The sequence below is a fragment of the Recurvomyces mirabilis genome, assembly GCF_035927965.1.
Source record: "Recurvomyces mirabilis strain CCFEE 5264 chromosome Unknown scaffold_49, whole genome shotgun sequence".
Lineage (NCBI taxonomy): Eukaryota > Fungi > Ascomycota > Dothideomycetes > Mycosphaerellales > Teratosphaeriaceae > Recurvomyces > Recurvomyces mirabilis.
Window position 1 is genome coordinate 20,346 of NW_027041983.1, and position 23,603 is coordinate 43,948.

The following is a 23,603-nucleotide window of genomic DNA, read 5'->3' on the forward strand; positions in this document are numbered from 1 at the left end:
TAGTATTGACATGATTATACATATCCACAACGCTCTTGATGGCCTTGCCGTCGCCGCTCTCACGTGTCATTTCGTTGTTGCCAAGCCATTGTTGTTTGTGATTGGCTATCACATTCGGACCCTTGGAGTCTTGGAGCTAGCTGTACACATGAACAGTATTTGGAGTGAGCCAAACCATACGACCCAGTATACTACAGCGCAAACGTATACGTTGCTTGACGACTAGCCGACAGCAGCACAAAATAGCGTTTGGCACCCTACCTGGACTTGTAAATCGCATGGCGGGCGGCGACAATTGAACAATTTTACCTTCACCATCCTCCCACCTTCCGGCCATTGTGCATAGTGGGGCTTGCAATACGACTACGAAGCTCTCAAGGCCATAACGGACACATTCACAGTCATGGCTGCTCCATATCAAGACGGTGCGCCAAATGCAGAGGATGGACATGGGCAGGACGGGTCATATGAGCAACAGCAGGCGCAACAAGCAGCTGGAGCGCCAGCAGGAGCCAAGAAGAAGCGTGCATATGCTGGCCAGGCCTATGAATTCGGTGCTGGCGGCAATGCTCAGTTGGGTGGGCAGCAAGCGGCAGGTGGACAATACCCAGGCTTTCCTGCTCCTGCCGCCGCTGGGTATGGCTACCCAGCTCAGCAACAGCCTGCCCAGCCATCGTATGGTATGCCACAACAACCTGCATATGGCGATCCCAACGCACAGCAGCAGCAGCCAGCTCAGCCAGGGTATGGTGCTCAGCCTCAGTACGGTGCCCCGCAACAGCAAGGGGGGTATGAGCCACAACAGCCGGCCTTCTCAGCACAAGGTGCTGCAAACATGCTCCAACAAGGTGTGGCGGGCGTGACCCAAGGATTCGCACAGATGGGCATGGGTGGCGGCGCCACTCCTCAACCACAGCCAGCACAGCCACAATCGGCAGTGAGATTGAACCCTCTCATGCCTGTGGATGTCAGCCAGAATGGACAGCCTTTTCATGTCAGCGATTTGGATCAGCCACCGCCTCCTATCATTCTTCCTCCAAATGTGAGTATGTTCGGACTGTTTCGGAACTTGACTAACATTGAATAGTCATCTGTAACACCCTCACCTCACGCCAATTGCGGTCCGAAATATGTCCGTTCGACACTTAATGCCATGCCTACGACTTCGTCATTATTAAAGAAAAGCAAATTGCCATTCGCCCTGATCATTCAGCCATATGCCACACTCCATGATGCCGAGGACGATGTCCCAGTGCAATACGACCAAGTTATCGCTCGATGCCGGAGATGCAGAACGTATATCAACCCTTTTGCGAGCTTCCTAGACCACAGCCACAGATGGCGATGCAACATGTGTAACTTGACCAACGATGTGCCGCAAAGCTTCGACTGGGACAGCGTCAAGCAACAGACCGTGGACCGATGGCAGCGACCGGAGCTCAACTATGCCGTGAGCGAGTTTGTGGCACCTCAAGAATACATGGTTCGAGCACCTCAACCACTCATCTACCTTTTCCTGTTCGATGTGAGCTATGCTGGTGTCACTTCTGGTCTTCTTGCGACTGCAGCGAGATGCATACTGGAGAGCTTGGACAGGATACCCAACACTGATCGACGGACACGACTTGGATTCATGGCTGTGGACAGTAGTCTACATTACTTTCAGATCCCGCACGACAACACCGAAAGTGGCAACGAAGCCAGAATGCTTGTCATCTCGGACCTAGACGAGCCATTCCTGCCTACGCCAGAGGATCTGCTAGTCAACCTGACCGAGTGCCGAGCCAATATCGAGACGTTCTTGGGCAAGCTACAAGGCATGTTCGCCAACACCACGAACCCTTCTTCAGCCATGGGATCTGCTCTTCGTGCTGGCCACAAGCTCATATCGCATGTTGGAGGCAAGATCACTGTTCTTTCAGCGAGTTTGCCGAACACTGGATACGGCAAGCTTGAACCACGAGAGGACAAGAAGCTTCTTGGCACGTCGAAGGAGAGCAGTCTGCTGCAGACGGCAAACGCTTTCTACAAGTCGTTTGCGGTCGAGTGCAGCAAGACGCAGGTCAGCATCGACATGTTCCTGTTTAGTGCCCAGTACCAAGACGTGGCCAGCTTGAGCAATTTGCCACGATACACTGGTGGTCAGACCTACTTCTACCCCGCCTGGAACGCGGCCAGGACGGAGGATGCTGTCAAGTTTGCGACAGAGTTCAGTGACTACCTCAGCTCGGAAATCGGTCTGGAGGCTGTCTTGCGGGTGCGTACTACGACTGGCCTTCGACCTTCAGCTTTCTATGGAAACTTCTTCAACCGCAGCTCCGATCTTTGCGCTTTCCCGGCTATGCCTCGTGATCAGGCATATGTGGTCGAAATCGCCATCGATGAATCTATCACCAAGGCCTTTGCATGCTTGCAAGTTGGTGTCCTACACACGACATGCAATGGTGAACGCAGGATTCGTGTCTTGACTCTGTCAATCCCGACTACGCAGAATATCGCAGAAGTGTATGCCAGTGCGGATCAGCAAGCTATCACTGCATACTTCGCACACAAGGCTGTCGAGCGTGCCTTGAGCAGTGGACTGGATGCTGCTCGTGACGCTGTGCAGGCCAAGGTGGTGGAGCTCATGCAGACGTACAAGAAGGAGCTTGGTGGTGGCAATATGGGCGGTGGGGGGCTGCAGTTCCCTGCCAATCTGAGAGGGTTGCCGATGTTGTTCTTGGGTCTGATGAAGAACGTAAGTCTGATTGTCACCATTCGAACTCGCGCTATGTGTCCGTGGCTAACTATGTCCTGCAGCTCGGTCTACGAAAATCCGCCCAAATCCCAACAGATCTCCGCTCAGCCGCGCTCTGCCTCCTCTCGACCCTTCCACTCCCGCTATTAATGCAATACATCTACCCTCGCCTCTACAGCCTACACGACATGCCCGACGATGCTGGCCTCCCCCACGCCGACACCGGCGCCATCGTTATGCCGCCAGCTCTCAATCTCGTCAGCCAAAATATCGTTCCCTATGGCTTGTATCTCCTAGACGACGGCCAAACGCAATTCCTTTGGCTCGGTCGCGACGCCGTACCCCAACTCATCGCCGATGTCTTCGGCACCGAAGACAAGAATGCTCTCAAGCAGGGCAAGACGTCCTTGCCGATTATTGAGTCGGAGATGAATGAGCGGGTCAGAGCGGTGGTGGAGAAGAGTGCGGATCATAAAGGTAAGGGGTGTGGGTCGATTGTCCGTCCGCCGCTGTACTTGGTTAGGGAGGATGGGGAGCCGAGTCTGAGGTTGTGGGCGCAGACGTTGCTGGTGGAGGATCGGGCGGATGGAGGTGTCAGTGGGGGCCAGTTTTTGGGAACCCTTAGGGAGAAGGTGCTGAGTTGAGAGATGCTTCACCGTCAGCCATGTGAGGTGGAGCGTATGGGCGTCCTAAAGTAGACGTAGAGTTGATTATGCATTGCGGTAAGCGCAGGTCTCATCCAGTCCACTCATCAATCTGTATCAGGTGGAGGTCCACCTCGTCGGGATCGCAGCAAGGACCTCTGCACAGCTTCAGAAATTGCGGTTCGATAGTATTAGGATGGGTTACCTGCGATTGTCTACATGAGCTGCAATTAGAAGCTCGAAGCTACGGAGCCCACTGCATACTCACACCACTACGGCTGCTGGCATCATCAACTTTTGCCGCCAAGCAATCGCATCATGCTCCGCTGGTCAGCCTGTGCCATAGCATGTCTAGTGAATGTTCGGCCCTGTCTTTACAATGCTGGACACGACGAGGCCTTGCCGAACTTCTGGAAAGCTGATCTCATTGCAGAGTCATGACAAGTCGGCGGAGTTCCATCATACTGGCCTGGCACAGGAAGCCGGTTCCAATGAGTCAGTCGTCGTCCAAATCAAGCTGGGCCAGCCCAAGGAAGCCAGAGGTAACGTGAGATCATATTCGTGAAATCATATTAATCAGTAAGATAGCAGGAGAGAACGGCAAATGTGTTACAAAAAGGACGATAGAGCGTTAAGTAGACCGTCGTAAAGTGTGTGAGGCCCGTACATTGTCATCGTGGCTCGTCCATACCCTGATATTCACCATTCCAGCTCCCCACTACCTTACCCAAAGCCTAACCCTAAGCACATATCCCTTCCAAAAACAAGCCAACACGATACCAGTGTCTCGCGCCACGTAGAAACGACGAATGTCCGTAAATACCCTCACATCTCTCATAGCTCATCATCTAACATATGTCCTACTCGTCCTCTGATAAACCTCACCATGACCAACTCTTGGAGCCGAACTCCTGTATTCCGTCCTCCTGTAATCGCCCGAGCCTCTCGACACCCTCTCAACACGTCTGTACGACGAAGTCGATGCTCGTGGCGCCGGACCACCGTGGTAGTTGGAGACGGGTCGAGGAGCGTAGTATGGGTCCTCTCGAATCACTGTCGATCTCTTCTCTTTTGGGGGCTTGGTGACGAGACACATGGTTGCGATCACGGGCCTGCTTGTGGTGGAGTCGCGGACGTCTTGGTCGATACAGTGTTTGGTGAGGCGTGCTGAGTGGTAAGGGTACTTTGTCAAATGGACGACCGACGACGAGGACCGCTTCGTCCGAGAAGTGAAATGATAAATAATGCTGTTGATGAGATGGGAGGAGTACGAACTTTACTACACGGCGCCTACAAACCATAGAACATACTGACGTGGGCTGAGCACTGCCTTCGTCCTCGGCGGGACTAATCGAGCTCGACAAGCGTGACAGCTGCGAACTCGTCCCAGCCCACTATCCTAGTTCGACCAACTCTGGGCTGAGATCTTGCGTCACTGCCAAGATATACCATCACGTGGAAGCATGTGATGACCCTTCACCAGATAATGGATAAACAAATGAACATACATGCTACATGCAAACGTTGACAATCATACAACAAACTCCCATAAATCATTTCCATGGCCTACCACTAAAACGCCGTGCTCCCGGGGGCTGTACTGACCAGACTCAACCTGCTACTCCTCCTCGGATCATCAATCTCCATGGCACCACTCATGACCCTTACCACCTTCTTCCCTCTTCCATTCTCGTTGTGGACTAACACCTGTGCTGGACACACCACGATCTCCTCCTCACCCTCACCATTCTCATCGCCCTTCTTCACCACAAGTGGGAAGAGCACGAGTTTTACTACTCCTCGTTCAGATTCCAGTTCCTCGTTCGAACTGAACATGCCTGAGCGTTCATTCATGAGCGATGCGTTGAAGTGGACTTTTCGCACCAGGTCGCCGTTTGTGTCGTACTCCGGCTGAAGTGGTGGCAGCATGATGTATCCGGCACGCTGCGTGCGCATCTCAATGGCGAGATCAGCTGCCACACCCATAACCTTGAGCAGAGAAATCCGTAGTTGCTGCTCAGCGTTCGATGGTGGTGGCAAGAGTGCACATAACAATGCGAACACCTCCTGAGCCACCGCCTCGGTATCGAGCGCACATTGTCGGGCGAAATCTGGTCGCTTGGACAGAAGCGTGAATGTGGTAGCACGCCATTGGGCGACCGCACGAGGCGGCCCAACTTCTGCCAAGATCTTCTCGAGTGCTTTGAGCTTCTGTCGCTGCTCACGATCCATGCCGAAGAGATAGCGGGTGAAGATGTACTCCCACACCATGGTCATAACCACGGACATGAACACATCGCGTCTGCGGATACGATCGCCTAGTAGCTTGTCGGCATCCGACCCGTCGAGGATAGCATTGTCCAGACGCGCTTCGATCTTGTCATCGCGAAGCTCTGTAGATAAACGACATACTCTGTTGTCAGATAGCTTTGAGAAGCGTAAGACCCATTGTTGAACATGCTGGCAAAGCTTCTGACATGCACCATCGAAATAGTCCTCGTCACGCACAGTCAAAAAGTCCCTTGACTTCGAAGCCTGGATCTGTACCTGCAGCGCTCGTATCTGTTCAGTAGCGATGTCGAGCTCTTCTCGTAGACGAAGGATCTCGGCATTCTTTTCAGCCAAAGCAGTGGTTACCTGCACTTCGACGGCGTCTCGTAATCCTTCATTTGCACGACTGTGAGTCTCTCGCGTCTGATCAAGCTCCCGATTCGTACTTTGCCATTGTTCATGAGCATGAGCGTGCTCGGCTTGAAGTGTTGCATAGCGACCATTCGTGTCATCAACCAGATTCCTGTTAGCTTCTGTGAGTTCGCCGTTGATGTCGTTGAGACGCTCGATCTCTTCGTGCAACGGACCAAGCATGGTCTGAATACGGTTGATCTCGACCTCTCGTTCTTGGAGCTGAAGATCACGTGCCTCGAGTGCCTCTGCCAAGGATCCGGTATCGCCACTCTGTTCGTAGGCGTTGCGGGCATCGCTCAGCGCTCGGTTCTCGGCTTCTAGTTGGCCTAGCTTGGACTCCAGGTCAACAATATGCATGCTCTGCCGCTTGCGCACGCTCGGCGGTCGCGTGGGCGAGCTTTGCAGCCCGCGCGCGTCGCCATATCCTTGCTGTAACAACATGTCAGTATCGCCAACATGACTGAGTACTTGGCCACTTACGAAAACATCAGACATCACTGCAGCGCCTGCAGCGCCGGCGACGATCAGATCCTCATCATTTGATGGTGGTGTTGGTGGTGCTTCAAATGGGATTGTTTTGGGTGTCGACGCTCTAGCGCCAACGGCCGAACCCGATTCGCTGCGGCGAGACGCGGCCCGAAGGTCACCTGACTGACTTCGATCGATGCGTCTGAGGGTTGGTGTGAGGCTTCTGTTGCTGTTGCGGGAGAACGATCTCTGATCTGCAGGCGATCGATAGTGATGCGCAACGCTCGTACTTGACCGATTGCTGAGTACGCTGGGAGACCTTGCGCCAGATATCATCGGCTTCGGTGTATCGCGCTGAAGTGATCGATCAATGTTCACCGTGTCCCTATCCTCGTCAACAGCTGGCCACGAGAGTCGATTGATGAGCTCATCGGTTGACAAGGGACTGCTTGCATGGCGCAGGTTGGTTGCAGGGATGATCACCGAGGGCCGTCCTGCAGACGAGAACGACTCTCTTGAGGTTCGAATGGCTTGTGGTGTCTCACTTCGTCGCCTAGCTTTAATGACGGCTGGCCCTCCCACGTCGGTGTCCGCTTTACTGCGTTTCGTAGCGCCAGACTCTTCTTCGATGACTTGAAGTGGCGTCCGTGGGCTCAGAGGGCCAAGGTTTCGATGATAAGATTCGTGTTGCTCGTCGTGATCCTGCGAGTGGCTTTCCTGCCGAGGGGTTGATGCATCGTCATGCGTCGAGTCGCCAACAAGGGCATCATAGGCTTGTGAGCGTGCAGAAGTGTGGTTCTCGAACGGATCTGTGGTATCGCGTAACTGTGCTGGAGGAGACGTGAAAAGGTATGATGCTCTATTCTTCGTCGTAGACTCAAGTGGCGTGGCGGCTGGCTCTTTGCTCGATGTGCGCGGCGCCGTCAATGCGTCACGGGTTGAGCTTCCTCTCTTTGCGACCTCAAGTGGCCACGCTGGACTGCTTGGAGTATCGATATGCAATGGTTCTGCTGAGCGTCGACTTCGAAGGCTGCTATGAGATTGAATTGTATGCAGCTCAGGAGCGACTGGGCCTGCACTATCATGGTGGTGGCGCTCTACAACAGGACTGTCGATACTTTGATAACCGCTATCTCTGACCATGTTTCGAGGTTGCTGGCTATCAGAAGCATTTGCGAGTGATGTCTTGTCCTTATCTAGAGCATCAAAAGACCACTCCTGTAAGCTTGGCATCTCGGTGGCTCCGCGTGCTTGAGGTTGAAAGTCCGCTAAACGGTCTAGACTATTGAGCGCATGTGGCATCTTTGTCGTGTCATGGAACTCTCGAGCCGCACGATGCGATGCTCCTACGATGGGATCCTGGCTGGCAGGTCCAGCGTGCCTAGCTGAAAAGGCGTGATCGTCGTCAATTGGCGTGTGCTCACGGCTGTCTTCGATACTGGTAGAACCCGTTGAAGGCTCGGCTACCTGCTGTCGTTTCTTGTTCTTCCTCCTCTCCTTCTTCTTGAAAGCACTATAGGCCTTGTCCATCTCGTCAACATCCATCTCTTGCTTGTTATCCACAGGGAAATATTCTGCTGGGTCGCTTGCTGCTATGCTTCGATTTCCTGCTGTTCCGTGTGATGGTATCGTCTCTGCGTCGTCCGAGAGAGCCTCGCGAGTTAACTCAGCAGCTTCATATGTGCCGATATTGGTCGACGGTAGGATTTGCGCATGGTCTTCAACGTGACCAATGTCGCCGTGAGCGGCCTGTGCAGGCAATTTGTCCACAGTCGTGCGGTCTTTGGAGATAAAGGCACCAGTGCTGGTGGCGTCTAGCTCGCGGGATTCAGATGACTCTGCGATTGGGGTTTGTTTCTTACCCTTCTTCTTACGGCGTGAGACAGCGAAAGACAGGTCCGCACCGTCATCGTCGGGTGCCGTATCGGACGACTTGAATTCATTCGATGCCAAAGCTCGTTCTATGGCGGAAGAGTCGAATCCAGATTGTTGCATGGTGAGCGCCAGATCAGTATCGAAAGCGTCGACTGCAGCGTCATTTGAAAGCATGCCGGAAGACGGAATTGGATCTCGCTTGTCTAGTTCTTGCACGGTGGGCTCGGCCACAGATTGCGAATCATCGATTCGTTTTCCGTTCTTGCCCTTCTTCTTGCGCTTGGTCGTAAAGGCCGTAAATTCTTCTTCCGGGTTGGCCTCTGCCATCGTAGCAGGCGGCGAGGCTCGTCTGTGATACGCTGGATCGTTCACTACCAAGTCAGGATTGAATCCAGCATCAGCTAGGCCGGCAGCCAGGGTTGCGGCAAAGTCAATGTCGTTGCTGGCGGCAAGGTTACAGGACTTGTCATCCACTACTTCCCGTGTGGTGTGCGATAATAGCTCGTCATGTTCAGATGCCCGTCGATCTACTAGCCCGTCCAGATCTTCATGATGGTTGTCTCTCGTAGACCGAGATACATTGGACATGACAACGTCTTGCGGGATCCTAGTCTGTGGCTCAGCATACTCATGACGAGCTGCTTCGGGAGGTATTCTCTTGTCGTCAATGCTGGTGTCAGTGGGCGCCTCGTTCCAGTTCATGCGTGCATCGTATGTACTACCAGCGGGGACGTTGTCAAGAACGCCGGTAACTTCAGGCATATACATCGTGTTCTTCTTCTTGTTTCGTCGATCCTTCTTAGAAACCTTGATGGCCAAATCTGCATCGGCTTGTATTTCTTCAGCGTTATCTGCAGGACCTTCTCTGGTATTGGTCATTCCAACGTCATGCGTACCTTCCCGAGCCCCAGCAGGAGTGTCATCAGGTAACGTTGCAGCGGAGAAGGTATCGACGGCGTTGTGCATAGCGTTCTCGGCGATCGGATCAGTACGTGCGATGCCTTCGTCCTCAACCGGTGGAGCTGGAGCTTCATCTGACAGCCACAAGTCGTTGCTGATATTCTTTCCTTTACGTTTGTCTTTGACCGACTTCTTGGCTTCCGGCGCAAGCCATGTCTCGGTCGTTGGCTTCGGGTCGTCACGACGGTCGTTCGACGCAAACGTCGACTCAAGGTCGGTAGCCAGGTCACAGGGCGGAGAAATCTCTTGCGATGCCTCGTCGATCGTTGGTCGTGGAAGCGGGACATCTTCAGGTCTATAGGACTCATCCTCAATCTTGACATCGTCGGCTTGCCCTGCTTTCGCCCTGGCCTTCTTCTTGTCCTTCTTGGAACGCTTGATGGCAAAGGTAGGCCACTCTTTGGCAACAGCCGAGTCTTGCTCGATCTCAGGGGCTTTCTCCTGTGAGTTGTACATGGCGTCATCAGTTGGTGGTGTTGCTTCTTCGATAGCAAGGCGTGAAGGCTCGGCAGTAAGACGCTGGTCGTCGTGCTGTTCAACGCTTGAGACCGGGATGTACTCATCCCGCGACGCTGGCATCGAAGTTGGCTCACTTGAAGTATCGTTGATCTCTGGGAATGAAAAGCGGACTTTCTTGGCATTGCGCTTCTCCTTCTTGGACTTCTTGGAGAGTACATTGGGCGCTTCTCCTTCGCCGACAATCTCCCCTGGAGTCGGAGCAGGAAGGTCCCGTGCTAGGGCTTGCTCAAGCAACTCTTCCTCGATAGAAGCTGGAGGTACTCTTCGTGAGGCGAGCGGTACGTAATCATCATTCCTGTCCAGGAGTATGTGATTCGTCACTGGAAGCACAGCTTCCTCGCTCTCGACCTGGGGCTCGGTGTCCATATACTCAAACGCAGCCCCTTTGCGCTTCTTAGCCTTCTTCTTGTCCTTCTTCGAGAACTTTGCAGTGGATTCGGGCACGGCCTCTTCTTCATCGTCTGCGAGTGAAGTACCAAGCACAGCTGCACTAGTGACAGCGGCTGCTCCTATGATCGCTTTGGACATGCGAGCACCTAAGCCAGACTCCGCTTGTTCGGGATTTGTGGGCTCCACTTCTGCATAGCTGGCTTTGGCTCTCTCCTGATTACTCTCGACTGGGGTCGTTCCTTCGCTAGACTGAAGTTGTACGTTGCGCGGCGCCCTGTCATCCTGTTCTGTCAACGTATCACCCGTATGTGTACTGGTCGAGAATCTTCTGGTTAACGAGCCTTGCTCCGAATCTGTGATCTGACCATCACGAGGGATCGAGGTCGATTGCTCATTGTGTACGTCGTTGCTGCCGACTTGATTTCCATGCTCTCCACATCGTTCCGGTGGCATGCCATCATGATCGTAGCGAAGCGTGGAACCTTGATGTGGTTCCGGCACGGTCTCCAAATCGAAGACCTTGTCTGCGTAGAGCGGTGACTCAGGCAATGGCGGCAAGCCAAATACACCATCAGCGGCTTGCTCTTCTTCTCTGTACATGGTGTGTTTAGCCATGGAGGCTTCATCTGAGTCAGGTCGTTGTGCGATACCGGTGCTAGGTAGTGCAAACTCTGGATCTTGAGACTCTGTCGCAGCTAATGCCGCTCTCGAATTACCTTGGTCGTTGAACTCAGGTTGAAGCAATTGTCGACTTTTCTTGGCCTTACCCTTCGTCTTCTTACTTGTCGAGAACCCAGCCCATGACGAGTCATCTTCAGGAACTGGTGTAGCGATATCGAAAGATGGATCCAATGCAAACTCTCTTTCTTCGTCTGTAGTAGGCGTAGCCGTAGGTTCTAGCTTAAAAACAGTCTTACCCTTGCTGTTCTTGCCTTTTTTGAGGTTCTTTCCAACGACCTGACTCGGCCACTCGTTGCTCATATCTTCAATTTGGCTTGGCGGGCCGTGCTCTTCCATCGAAAAGCCCCTGCGGCTGGCGTCTGCATCCCAGTCGTGCACAACCTTAGGTTCCTCCAATGATGTTGCCTGCGATCTAGCATCTTCATAGTCGATCGGGCCAGATTCTGGAAATGCTTGCTCGACTGCCAGCTCATCGGCTTCATGCACCGATACAGGTGGTAGGGGTATGTTGTGTTCCGCATGTAAAGTGTCGTCGTGCTGCAAGGCGTGAGACTCCCACGAAATGCTGCGCTGCGCCTTCGCACCAGGGATTCCTGATGGAGATGGCAAAGATTCGTTATTTCCTGACATGGCAGCTTCGGAGGGGACTCTTTGAGGGGCAGCATCTTCCATATCATACTTGTCCGTGTACATTTTGCCACCACGTGCGGCGCTGAAGGTGTCTCCGGCGTCTTGGTTGAAAGCACGCTTTGTACCGAGCGTGATCTGGTCAATGCTTTCTGAGATCGCGGTTTTACTTCGATCGACAGTCTGTGGTTCCTCTTCATCTTCAAAGCCGATTTGCTTCGCCTTCTTTCCCTTCTTGCCTTTCTTGCTGTGCTTGGTCGGCTCCCACAAGTCATCTGCTGCAGACCGTTCTGGCAGGTCTTGCGGCGTGAGGTTGTCGATCACGAATTTAGATTGATCGGGAACTATCGGCGATGCCGGAGCTGGAATGAATTGGGGCTCGGTGTCACGATCATCTCGAGGTGTTGCAAACGAGCTGGATTTGTTGGCTGGTGTGTTGTCTCCATTAGATGTTAATCCATCATCTTCGACGGCTAGAGCAGTCTCCACATTCTGTTTCGCTTTCTTACCCTTCCTCTTCTTGGGCAAAGGCGACCAAAACTGATCTTTGTCTGTGCTTGGCTCTGAATTTGCCTCATCAAGTACTGGTGAATCTGCTGCAGACAAGACCTCCCTCGCCGCAGGCGTATAAGATTGCACCGCATCGTCCGCGACTGTGGCTGGCTCTGAGACCACAGATAAATCCTGTCTCTGAGCCTTCTTGCCTTTCTTGCCCTTCTTGGTGGATTCAGGTGGTGTCCAGAACGCTTGGGGATCCTCGACTTCGGTGCTTTCGGCGGTCTCTTGAGGTGTAGCAGCATATGGATCTGGACCAAGGCTTGACACCCGACCCTGATCCGCTCCAGGCTCGTGTTGTCCACCGTCCGTCGAAGATACTGCATCATGCGCAGCGGATGGCGTGACAGAGCGCGCCCTATCGCCAGGCAAGGCTTGTACCATGTCGGTGGCAGTCTTGACTTGTGAAGTTTCGCCGGCCTTCGACTTCGATCCTTCCTTGCCTTTCTTTGATTTCTTGGTAGTTGATTCCCAGCTGATTTCATCGAGTGCTTTGGCGTTCTCAGATGCTGGCAGGTCAGGCTGTACGTAAGGTCGGGCGGTCGGTGGCTCAGATGGCATGTCGAAGGCACGAGGCTGACTTGGCACATCGCTGTTGTCTTGCGAAGCTACTACCATGTCCTCGTAAGTACGCTCAGGTCTTGTCGACTGCTTAGGCTTATTGATCAATGGCTTGATGTGCTCATGTACATGATCGGATTCCGCATCAATAAAACCTTCGTCATCTTCGGGGAGCGGTACTTGCGCTGCTGGCCAAAATTCGGAGTTAACTTGAAGGTCAGCAAGCTTCTCGTCGGCATTGCGAGTTGCTTCACTAAATGCGACCTTTGGTCTGTCCACTGGTCTCCAGTCGTCTTCGTCTGCAGCTCGCAGAGGGATATCCTCGGGGCGAAGAACGGGCGATAGCTGACTTTGTGCATGAGGCTCTTCGCCGGAAACCGCTCCAGGCAATGCCGATCTAGTCATCATCGTACGAGCTGAGTCTCGTTCAAGCGTATTGCTAGGCTCCATGTCATATAGCTGATCTTCTGGCAGGTGTACATCGTGCGGTCCTCTATCAAATTTCGCAAAGTTAGGTGCTTCGGGCTTGATATCTTGGGGTTCATGCACTGGCTTGAAGTCCTCGTATTTGTCGTTGGGCAATGGCACATCGCGAGCCGCAATGCACAACTCAGTGGGCTGCACAGGTGCATCGAGGGCACTGGCATCGAATACCGGAGCTATCAGCATTTCGTCTTGCTCTTGCGGCAGTGGCACGTCTGCTGGCAATGTCACTCTTCGACCTGTATGTACTTCTCCTGTACCGAGCCTGGGAATGTCTGCCGAGTGAGACATAACATCTTGCACAGGATCGAGTTCTCGTGCAACGCCGGGGATCGCACTCTTGCCATCTCCAGTCTCCAGTATCCGCTGCCAATCGTCATCATCTTGTTGCGGTCTCTGCTTCTTCTTGTCCTTCTTTGCCTTCTTGCGAGCAGCAGCAGACATTGGTACCTCGAATGCGGATGCCTCAGGCTCTGCATCAACCGGATCTTCCTCCTTCAGTGCTTGCACTACTGCTGGTCCAGGAAGGGACCACGAGCCTGTCTGCGTCGCTTGGACATCTGTGACAGGTGTCGAAGTTTCCACAGGATCTTCGACGGACACTTCCGGCAGGATGGCATCGCCCACAGTACCACGATCGTCTGCGTCATCTCGGGACAGGCTCACATCTGGCTTGTGAGTAGGCTTTGCAGCCTTGGCTTGATCGGTTGGTGTTTCGCTCAACGAATCGCCCCACTTAAAGGCCGATGTAGCTTTCTGCTTCTTCTTGGCCTTCTTCGATTCCTTACGAGTCAAAGCAGGTGCATCCGCGGTATCGGGTTCGTTCGTGGTGGTCTCCATTAGTTCGAGGTCAGTGAGTGCCGCTGCTGTAGCGATCACATCTGATCCTCTTGGGGTGAATGTCTCCTCAAGGAATCTGTGATCGGTTGAAACGGACTCTCCTTGGTCGGCGACTGATCTCACAGTACTAGCATGGGGCACCGATTCGTATTTCTGAGGCGAAGATATTTCCGGGACGGGAGCCTGTGCTGTATCCGCATATCGATCCTTGGTTTCCACTTGCGCCGTGTCCCAGTCGAAAGCGCTCGCAGTCTTCTGCTTCTTCTTGGCTTTCTTCGACTGCTTGCGGGCAAGAGCGGGAGCGGTCCAGGTCTCCGTCTCGAGTGCGTCACTTGATGTTTGTTGGACATCGCTGTCTTGCTCTACTGACGAGGCCATAGCTGCTGCTGCATTTTTTGAGAGACTAGCAGCATTGTCTGCGGACCGAAGATCGTACAATTCGCGGTTGGATTCTGCAGGTTCGGCAGCGTGCCCTTCTGTGATACCGGATCCGAGGGTCTCTGCTGGAAGGGAGTCATCATCCCCGGTGGAGTGGTCGACTGCGGGAGATCCATTAAACCTAGCATAGTCGCTGGTAACAAGATTTGCTCCACTAGCCTTCGTGATGATCTCCTCTGTCGACTGCTTAGCACCCTGCTTCCCCGTCCCCTTCTTCTTCGATGTCATTCGAGTGACGGCGGGCCAATTAGATGCTCCCTCCATCAGCTCTTCCGGCTCTACGGACGCAGGAAGTGGGAGTCGCTCCTCTGCAAAGTCCTGTTCTTGCTCCTTGAACTTGCTGGATCTTGGCGTCCGGCCCTCGCTTTCTTCGTTGTCGTCAGATTGCATTGTCTGGTGCGCCAACAGTGCGGCGCCGCCAAACATGGCAGCAGCAGCAAGCGCCTTCGCCGATCGACGTGGCTTGATATCCGGAAGCTTGACCTCGTTCTCTGGTGAAGACGGGGGACTATCTGGCAAAGGTGGTAGGACGACGGTACGCTCTTGAGAGTGCTCAACATACAGAGGTGGACGTGCTGCATCTCTGCTGGCTTGGACAGGCATGTCATTGTGTGGCTCAAGATCATGATCATGCATACGCTCGTCTTGTTCGAAGTCCTCCCAAGTGTAGAACTGCGGCTCCTGTCTGGTAGGCCTCTCGAACGCCGTCTCTGGAAAGTCACTAGCTTTAGGCGTATTTTGCTGAGAGTCAAGATAGTCATCGGAAGCCTGGAATGCATGGGCATGGCTGGTGTCGATCCTCAAAGAACGTTCACGACACGGCGATGGCGGGTCCTCGATTGCTGAGTGCCAGTCGTCACTGCCTTGTACACTCGAAGCACGACTAGATGGCTTGCTCGAAGGTAGGCTTGGCAGCATATCCTCCTCCTCGACGTCCGGAACCTTGCGGTTGCGTTCGACCAGGTACAGCGGTCTGATCTCACTCGAGGTTGGTCGTGGTTTCTTGTGCGAAGAAGTCGGAGATGTCGGTGTCGAGGACTGCGTTGGTGTACCAAAGCTCAGAGATCTTTCCTTGAGTGGCTGCGGTGGCGCATGGCCGAATGGGAAGCGTAGTGGAACAGCCGTAGCAGAGGCAGGTCTACCTGTCAGGCCAGGTCGTTCTGGGGTGTCGACTGCTGCATCGGAGCGGAACGAGTCCTGGACATCTTCTGCCCAGCTCAGAGTTGGCTTGTGCCTGCGAACACTGGCTTGCTTGTCAGCGAGTTCCGCTGATGCGGCTGTAGGAGATCCTGGATGAGACGCAGGTAAAGCAGGGAGCTGCTCTCCGTGATCTTGCGGAATGATGGTCGAGTCATCATGACCTGCAGGCAATTCCGCAAGATACAAGTCGTCGGGAGCTCCCCGCTCATCAACGCCAGCGCCGACGACTTGGTTGTCGACAGCAGCGAACTCAGGAAAGACAGCTCGAGTATCCGACTCAGCCGAGACAGGCTTGCCGGAACCCTGCTCATGATTGACTGATGCCAAGATCGGAGACTCAGGTGGACTGGCGGGTAGAGGCGGCAAATCCTCTACCCGATCACCTAAAAAAGACTGATCATTCGATTCAGATCCGCCAGTTCTCTTTCGACGATGCTGTGTATGTCCTCTCTCTGTTCCAGCACGAGAGATCGTGTCATCGTCATCATTGTCGTCTCGGTGATGTCGGTGTCTGTGTCCTGACTCGGAACGAGTATCGAAATCGTCATCGCCATGGCGGCTTGAGCGGCTCTTCTCTTGACTATCTACATCGTCGTCGTCTCGATGATGATGCTTCTTCCTTCTGCTTTCGGATGTTACGCTACGGGTGTCATCGTCATCGTAGACTGAGCCTTCCCTATGCTTCTTCTTCCTGTGCTTGCGCTCGTCATCTTCTTCACCAGCATCCCGTGTCGAGGTACGACTCAACGGTGCCTCGTCCGAGTGTGTCGACTGCCGACTCAGTGGCACAGTGTCTGCTGACTTCCTGCTGAATAGTCCGAATAAGCCACCCTTCTTTTCCTTCTTGGAACTCGTCGGCTCTTCCTTCTCACGACGTGAGCGCGAAGACACTGTTGACTTCGCATCATCGTCGTCATCCTCGTGTCGAGACCTACGCTTCGACCTTGTAGAGCTATCGTAGTACCCAACAGGCTCCGATCCAGCGACGGAGCGGTCATCATAATAATCAGGATCGTCAGCGTAGCCTACTTCTGACCTCGCCTTTCGCCGACTGCTATGCTCAGACTCATCGCTTCGTTGAGCCGGCTCCAATGTCCTTGATCCCGAGCGTTGGCTTGTAGGGGACTCTCGACGGTCAGGCAAGTCCACACCGTTGTCACGATAAAGCTCAGACTGACCACCACGTCCAGCGTCGACATCTCTCGTCTCGGTAGATGACTCCACAGCATGACCATTCGCATACGACTGCGGCTCAGCAGTGACTCCAGCCTCAGCGCCGGCTTTCACCTGCGCAGGTTGTTCGCCAATATAATCGTCATATTTCCACTCAGACCTCAAGGGAGAGGCAGCCACAGGTTCATTGAATCTACCACTGTCCCGCTTCTTCTTCTTGCTCTTCTTCGACGAAGAAGTAGTAAAGTCATCAGCGGAAGCCTCGTTGTCCTGTAACGCTGGTGGCGGCTCGTTCTTGACTTGATACTGGAAAGGATCGTATGCATCTGCAGGTGTCTCGGCAGCCTTCTCAATGGTCTCACTTACCCAGTTGCCAGGCATCGATGGCCGCTCATTGCTGCTTGGAAGGTTGGTCACAGGCGTCTCGGAAGGCTCGATATCGCGGATATCACGCTCGAGCCCTGCGCCCTTCTTCTTGCCCTTCTTGCTTTTCTTCCCAGAAGTGGGCGTGCCCCACTCGTCTTCCGGCTCAGCAGGACTAGAGTCACTCGCGAGAGCAGCGGCGCCGCCTACAAGCGCAGCAATACCAGTAGTGGCGGCTAGAGTATCAGCCACATCCGCAAACCCTTGCTTTTCCATCTCCTTATCGCGATTTTTCTGCTCCTTCTTGCTCAACGCGGGCGTAAAGTCAGCATCAGAAGCGGTCACCTCGGTGGATGGCGACTCGTCATAGAGGTTGCCGGGCTTAGTATCCTCTACAGCAGGGCTGAAATCGGAGAGCCCACGCTGCAAAGCCTTGTCGCGCTTCTTCTTATCTTTCTTGCTCATGAAGAAGTCCGACGGCTTATCTCCAGCAGGAGTGACGGGATCGACGAAGATCTCTTGCGCGGGAGGCTCGACTTCTTCCACAGCTGGGTCGCTATCGAACGCAGACGCCAGCTTCGCCGCCTTATCACGCTTCTTCTTGTCCTTCTTACTTATGAAGAAGTCCGCATCATCCTCTGCAGGTGCTTGCACTAAAGGTTCCGCATCCTTGACTATTGGTGTAGAAGGCTCGCTCGGGTCGCTATCGAAGGTGTCTGCAAATCTCGCGGCCTTCTTCGACTTCTTCTTGTCCTTCTTGCTGACAGCATAATCGATCGCTTCTTCCTCATTTTGCAAGGGAGCAGATCTCTCAGTTTCCGTGACAGTGGGCGTGGTAGTCTCGACCGGCTCGCTGTCGAAGGTGTCCGCAAACTTGGCACCTTTTTTACCCTTCTTACTCTTCTTATCTTTCTTGGCCGCGAAGTAATCTGCAGGTTCTTCCTCCGCAGTATCGACAGTCTGGACCTGCTGTGTCGGGGTGTCGTCGAAAGCTTCGGCCTCCATCGCAGCAGCTGCAAGTTTGGCAGCTTTCTCGCGCTTCTTCTGGTCCTTCTTGCTGAGCGGCGGCTCCCAACTCGGGGAGATATCCGTCTGCACAGACTCTTTGGGTACAGGGGTCTGGACTTCGTCGTCATCATCGAAACCACCTGGAATATGTGGTATTCCCTCCACAACGGGCGTCGGCTCATCTGTCTCACCTTCTACAAAGCCGCGGACTTGAGGCGCACCCTCTGTGCCTGGAGTGTCGACTGCAAATCTGCCCATTCCAATATCCGAGACAGACTCGTAGAACGGCTGCTTGTACGATGGAAGCGTCTCTGCTGGCGAAGCGTCGTATCTGTCTGCGAATTTCGAAGTACTGGATGCCCTACTCTCTTCCTGACGCCGGTTCTCCTCAGCCTCCCTTTCGAGATCGGCAGCCTTATAGCTTGTCGTCTTGGACTTCCTACCAGGCTCCTCAGCCTCCACAATGACTTCATCGAGCCCAGCCGAATCATTTCTAGACGAAGCGGTAGGGACATCCTTAGCCTCCATATACGACCCCCTCTCCTGGAACGACTCCGGCGTGGGCGGGTCGTAAACATGCGTCCTGTCCTCACCCCAAGAAATGCTTCGACTTCTATCGCGCTTGCCCGACTGACTTGCGCCCTCTTCAGCCTGTTGTCCAACTTCTTCCGTCTGAGCAAGAGCCGAAGGAGGCAGTGAAGGCTTACTTCTAGCACCGAAAGCCGGACTACTGGGTGGAGGCGTAGGCGAAATGACATTGAGAGCTGGCACACCATAAGGCGCATGCTTGCTCTTCCCATACCCATCACCGAAGCGTGACCGCAGCTCTGCATCAGCGCCGTAGTAAATTTGTGCATCGTTGTCTGCATTGGGCCCAGCAACGGCTGTCTTGCCTGCAGAGTCCTGGCTGAGGATGTCCTTGGGCGCGAAGAAATCAGCCTGCGAAGGCGCAGGCTTGGAGTAATAATCATCCATATCCGACACCACCTTATCAGCCTCACGAGCGTTGGTAGCGACTCGTGCATACTCCGAGTCACTGCGCTTGCGCTTGAAAAAGTCTTTGTCGAAGAGATCGTCGTCCATGATGGGAGTGCCTGAGGTTTCTTGATCCGGCAGGATTTGCTTGGCAGAATAGTCAATCGGCTCCGAGTCTTGGATCGGGTGATATAGAGCTTGTCCTTCTGGATGAGAATCATGCTCGCGTGCACGATCTTCGTTGCGTTGACGGTTTCGTCCATGCTCGGCGCCTGCCATGACGGCCCCGACCGTAGCGGCAGCAGCAGTCCCCATGGCGACATTACTCCATCCACTTGAGGACTGCCTTGGTGGTGGTGCATCTTCGAAGCGCTCAGGCTTGCGAGAAGACTCCTCACGTGAACGCCTATCCTCTTCGTCTCTCATCCTTTTATCCTCTTCACCCTGCTCCCTCGCCTCTCTCGCCTCGCCAGCACGTCTCCTCTCCTCAGCCTGCTGATCAAGTTCCCTCTGCTTAGCATCAATCTCCTCCTGAATCCTCGCCTCACGCGCCCGCTTCGTCTGCTTCTCCCTCGCCGCCTCCTCGGCAGCCATAGCTTCCCACTGCCTCCGACTCTGCTCCTGAGCTCGACCCTCGTCTTCCAAACGTCTTTGCTCGGTTTCCTGTAATTCACGACTGCGTTGGCGTTCGAGCTCCGCTTTCCTCTCGTTTTCTTGTCGACCGATGCGCTCGCGTTCCAGAGACGCTTCGGCAGCGACTCGATTCTCCTCTTCTCGTCTCCTCCTGACATCCTCCTCACGCCTCTTCGCATCCTCTTCCTTCGCATGTCGACCAGCTTCATCTTTCAGAGCCCTCGTACGATCGGCCCGGCGTCGCTCGTCCTCCGCGTCTTCGCGATCACGACGCCGCTGGCGATCTTCCCTCTGCTGCTGTTCGTCTGTAAGACCGAAACGAACATTAGAATCCTTGCGAGCACGACCTTGACCAGCGATGATGCTGCCTGCAGCGAGGGCACCGGCACCAATCAAGGCAGCGTCAGTAAGGCCAAAGCTAGGTCGTGTTGGGGACGATGCTGTACGACGTGGTATGGGACGACCATGGACCACATCTTCCATCACAGCTGGTGAGACGGGAGCAATCGGTTGCGGCTGCTGCAGAGGAGCGGGTCCTGGTCGTCCGTTTGGAGCATCCCAAGAGCCTGGCATGGATGCATGTCTCGAGCCCCCTTCCGAGACAGGCTGAGGGTCGACGTATTGCATAGGCTGCTGGTACACAGCAGTAGGTGATGTGTAGATACCAGGTGCACCACCATTGGTCTGCTGGGCATGCATGTGATCATCAAGAACCTGCTGCCTTCGATCTGGAGGGTAGACAGGATCGGGTGAAGACGAACGGCGCTTCTTCTTCTTATCCTTGCCTCCCCACCGCCAACCCCAGGCACTTAGCCCATCGCCAGATGAGACACTCTCCAGGCTCTGCCTATGCGACAACCTCGAACCATTTCCGAAAGCAAGACCAGAATGAGTGCTAGACGCATCATCGACATCAGACGGCAGTTCGTCCTCCCATTCCTCCTCATCAGAAGGACGATAAGTCCGGCCATCATGGTGAACCTTGACATCCTTTCTCGCACCCAATTCAGGCCGACTATTGCGGTCGGCAAGGCGATGGCCTTTCTGCGCAGCAGCCAAAGCAGCAGCCGTCACGCCAATGCCCACCACAGTCGCAGCAATATTCTCGCTGGATCTCCTGCGTGCGGATCGTCCCGATCGCTTACGTCGTAAAGGAAGGTTGGTCTTGGAGGAGGAACCCTCACCGAAGTTAAGATCCTCATCCGAGGACGACGAGCCATCGCCAAAGCCAAAGAAGCTTTTCGGTTTGCCACGACGCTCTCGGCCATCATTTCTGTATTTGCGCTCGTTCTGGGAGGGAGAGAAAAAGCTACCGAGAATGCCGGTGCCCTCGTCTTCACGGCGCTCATCACGTCGCCGAATCTCAGTGTAGCCGCCGTTGGGAGTATTTCGATCTCGATGGCGTACAAATTCACCTTGAGCTTGATCGCGACGTTGTCTCGAATCACCGGTAAATGCCGAAGCCGCCGTGACGCCGATAGCAGCCCCAGCAGCGGCGCCGAGAAAGCCATCCTTACGCTCACGTGACGAGCGCCGCCTCTCCAGCTTACCGTCCTTTGTGCGTACAGTGACATACTCTGTCGATGAATCGCGCCGAGTGACACCGTGCTCGGTCCTCCGTCGTCGTTCGCGAGAAGAGCTGCGACTCCGCCTCCGCATAGCTGAGCTCGCGCGATGGCCGGACTTGACACTATAAGTATCATCGAAATCCTTACGATCAGTGAATAGAGCATTAGCTCCAGCTGCAACTCCTGCAGCAGCCAGACCCGCACCAAGAACATTTGACCGGCTGCTCTGTTCTCGCCTATCGCGCTCAGAATAGTATCTGCTCTCCTTATCAACACGCCTGCGCATAGTCTCGCTGCTATTCTTACGCTGCATTCGTTCATAAGACTTTCGCCTTCGTAGGTCCTCGAAGGAGTCCTCTGATGGTCGGCGATGATAGTGATGTTGGCGAGGTCCGTCATTAGGCGTACTGCGTGGATCGAAGCAGTGTTTGCAAACGCCGATATACTCCGTGTACTCTTCCATGCGGCGCACATCGTCGGGGTCGGATATCAAGTTGAAGAAACCGTCCTTGAGTCGGGTCATGGGACCTTTGTGCTCGTGATACTGGAAATTCTGGTTCGTGTTGCCGCCGTCATTGTATGAGCGCTCATCAGTTCCAAACAGCGACCTCGTCTGGCCTGCCTGGGTCTCAGTGCGGTAAGAGGTGTTCGTGTACGAGGACTCCCGCTGATCGGAGCGTTGACTCGTCTCGTAGGCGCCTAAGCCTGCGGCCGCGCCGCCTGCTGCATATGCTGGAGGGTTAGAATTAGTACGGGCAGAGGACTTACCAGTGGTGCGCTGCTGGGGCGCGGATGATGGTGCATAATATGATGAAGCAGGGCGTAAGTCTGCAGGATCTGAGCGCGAAGGCCTGGATGGTGTGACTGGCTGACTTGTGCTTGGTCTGTTGGTGGTGGCGCTGAACACACCAGCTGTGACGGCTGCTGCTGCTGAAGTCGACGCAATCTTGGCAAGTGAAGATACCTTGCCAGTGCTTTTAGAGGACTTCCTGGTCGGCTGCACCGGGCGCGTCTCCGCTGTAGGCACAGGGTCCGCGGCACCGCCATAATAATCTGCAGCGGAACCATGACCAGTGTCCGGTGTCTCCTGAGCCGCGGCAGAGGCGGCATGAAGATGAAGATCGGGGTTGACTAGCATGTTTGGTGTACGCGAACGTACTCCCGGCTGATAGTCGACCGACTGCCCTTCGTCAAGATAGTACTCTGATGCGTGTCCGAAGCTATCGGCTCGTGTCGGTCCAAGTCGAGGTCGGCTGAATTTGGCTGGAATCTGCTGCGGGAATTGATGAGCTGGATCGGCGGATGGCAAAGCTCCAGACATCGCATGAGATTGGGATTGAGATTGAGATTGCTGAGATACTGGTCCGACCAAGGCACCGCTGTTCTGTCCAGGAAATTGATCGAAGCTCCCCATAGCCGGAATGCCTCTTGCGTCACTGGGTCCATCTACGATATCTTCGGCGCGAGATTTGCCACGTGACTTTTCGCTCTTTCCACTTTCTTTCGTGCTCTCGCGCTTTCGCTCCTTCCTGTCTCGCGACCTGCTTCGTTCCTTCTCCGATCGGCTGCTTTTCTGTCGGCTGCGCTTCTCACCTCGCGCATCCTTGTCGTCCTCCCAGTCGTCGTCGCCGTCGCCCAGTGCTCTCACAGCACTTTCCGTCAAAGAGAATGGTCCATTTGTGCCTGACCTGGTTGGCGTAGTCGCGCTCCGTCCTTCGTCGTCGCCGTACATGCTCTTGCTACTTCTGTGCTTTCGACTTCCATCTTCACTGCGATGAGATGAGGATGGCACTCCCACCTCACTAGCACTCGCGCGCCCACTGCTGCTCTTCTTGCGCCTCACTCCAGAAGTGCTGCCGCTCTCGCTTCGGCCGGAAAATGCTTTCCACATTGTGCTTGTACTTTTCGCAAGTACTCAAGAGATTTAGATGAAGTGGTATGCAAGCCGAGTCGATTTGAGTGAATCCGAGGATGATATGTGGTGTTGATTGTGTTGGTCGTTATGGTATACACAGCTTACTGTAGGTACACAGTCGCGTTCACCGCAATCGTCGTGAAGTCGTTACAAGCTATACAAAGACCGCCGGACCGCTAGTACAATACAACGTGCGTATAGATGCAAGCCATCGCCGCGATTCAGAAATCGACAAGTGCGCAATCGGCCTGGTGGTGTGGCAGACGGAGGAGGCTTCGGGGCACACCTGCATGCATGCGCTGTAC

The 23,603-nt window shown here is 54.3% G+C and overlaps 2 protein-coding genes across 2 annotated transcripts; one reads left to right on the forward strand and one right to left on the reverse strand.

Annotated features, from left to right (window-relative positions):
• Positions 1-403: 403 nt before the first annotated feature.
• On the forward strand, positions 404-3,381 carry SEC24 (COPII subunit; the record flags this gene model as incomplete). The annotated part of the gene is made up of 3 exons (XM_064843415.1): positions 404-1,042; positions 1,088-2,737; positions 2,800-3,381. 3 exons carry the CDS (start codon positions 404-406, stop codon positions 3,379-3,381), a joined length of 2,871 nt encoding a protein of 956 aa, XP_064688999.1.
• Positions 3,382-4,953: 1,572 nt separating this feature from the next.
• LTS14_010740 (uncharacterized protein) lies at positions 4,954-23,274 on the reverse strand (the record flags this gene model as incomplete). The annotated part of the gene is made up of 2 exons (XM_064843416.1): positions 4,954-6,495; positions 6,547-23,274. The coding sequence occupies 2 exons, from the start codon at positions 23,272-23,274 to the stop codon at positions 4,954-4,956; spliced, it is 18,270 nt and encodes a 6,089-aa protein (XP_064689000.1).
• Positions 23,275-23,603: the final 329 nt, after the last annotated feature.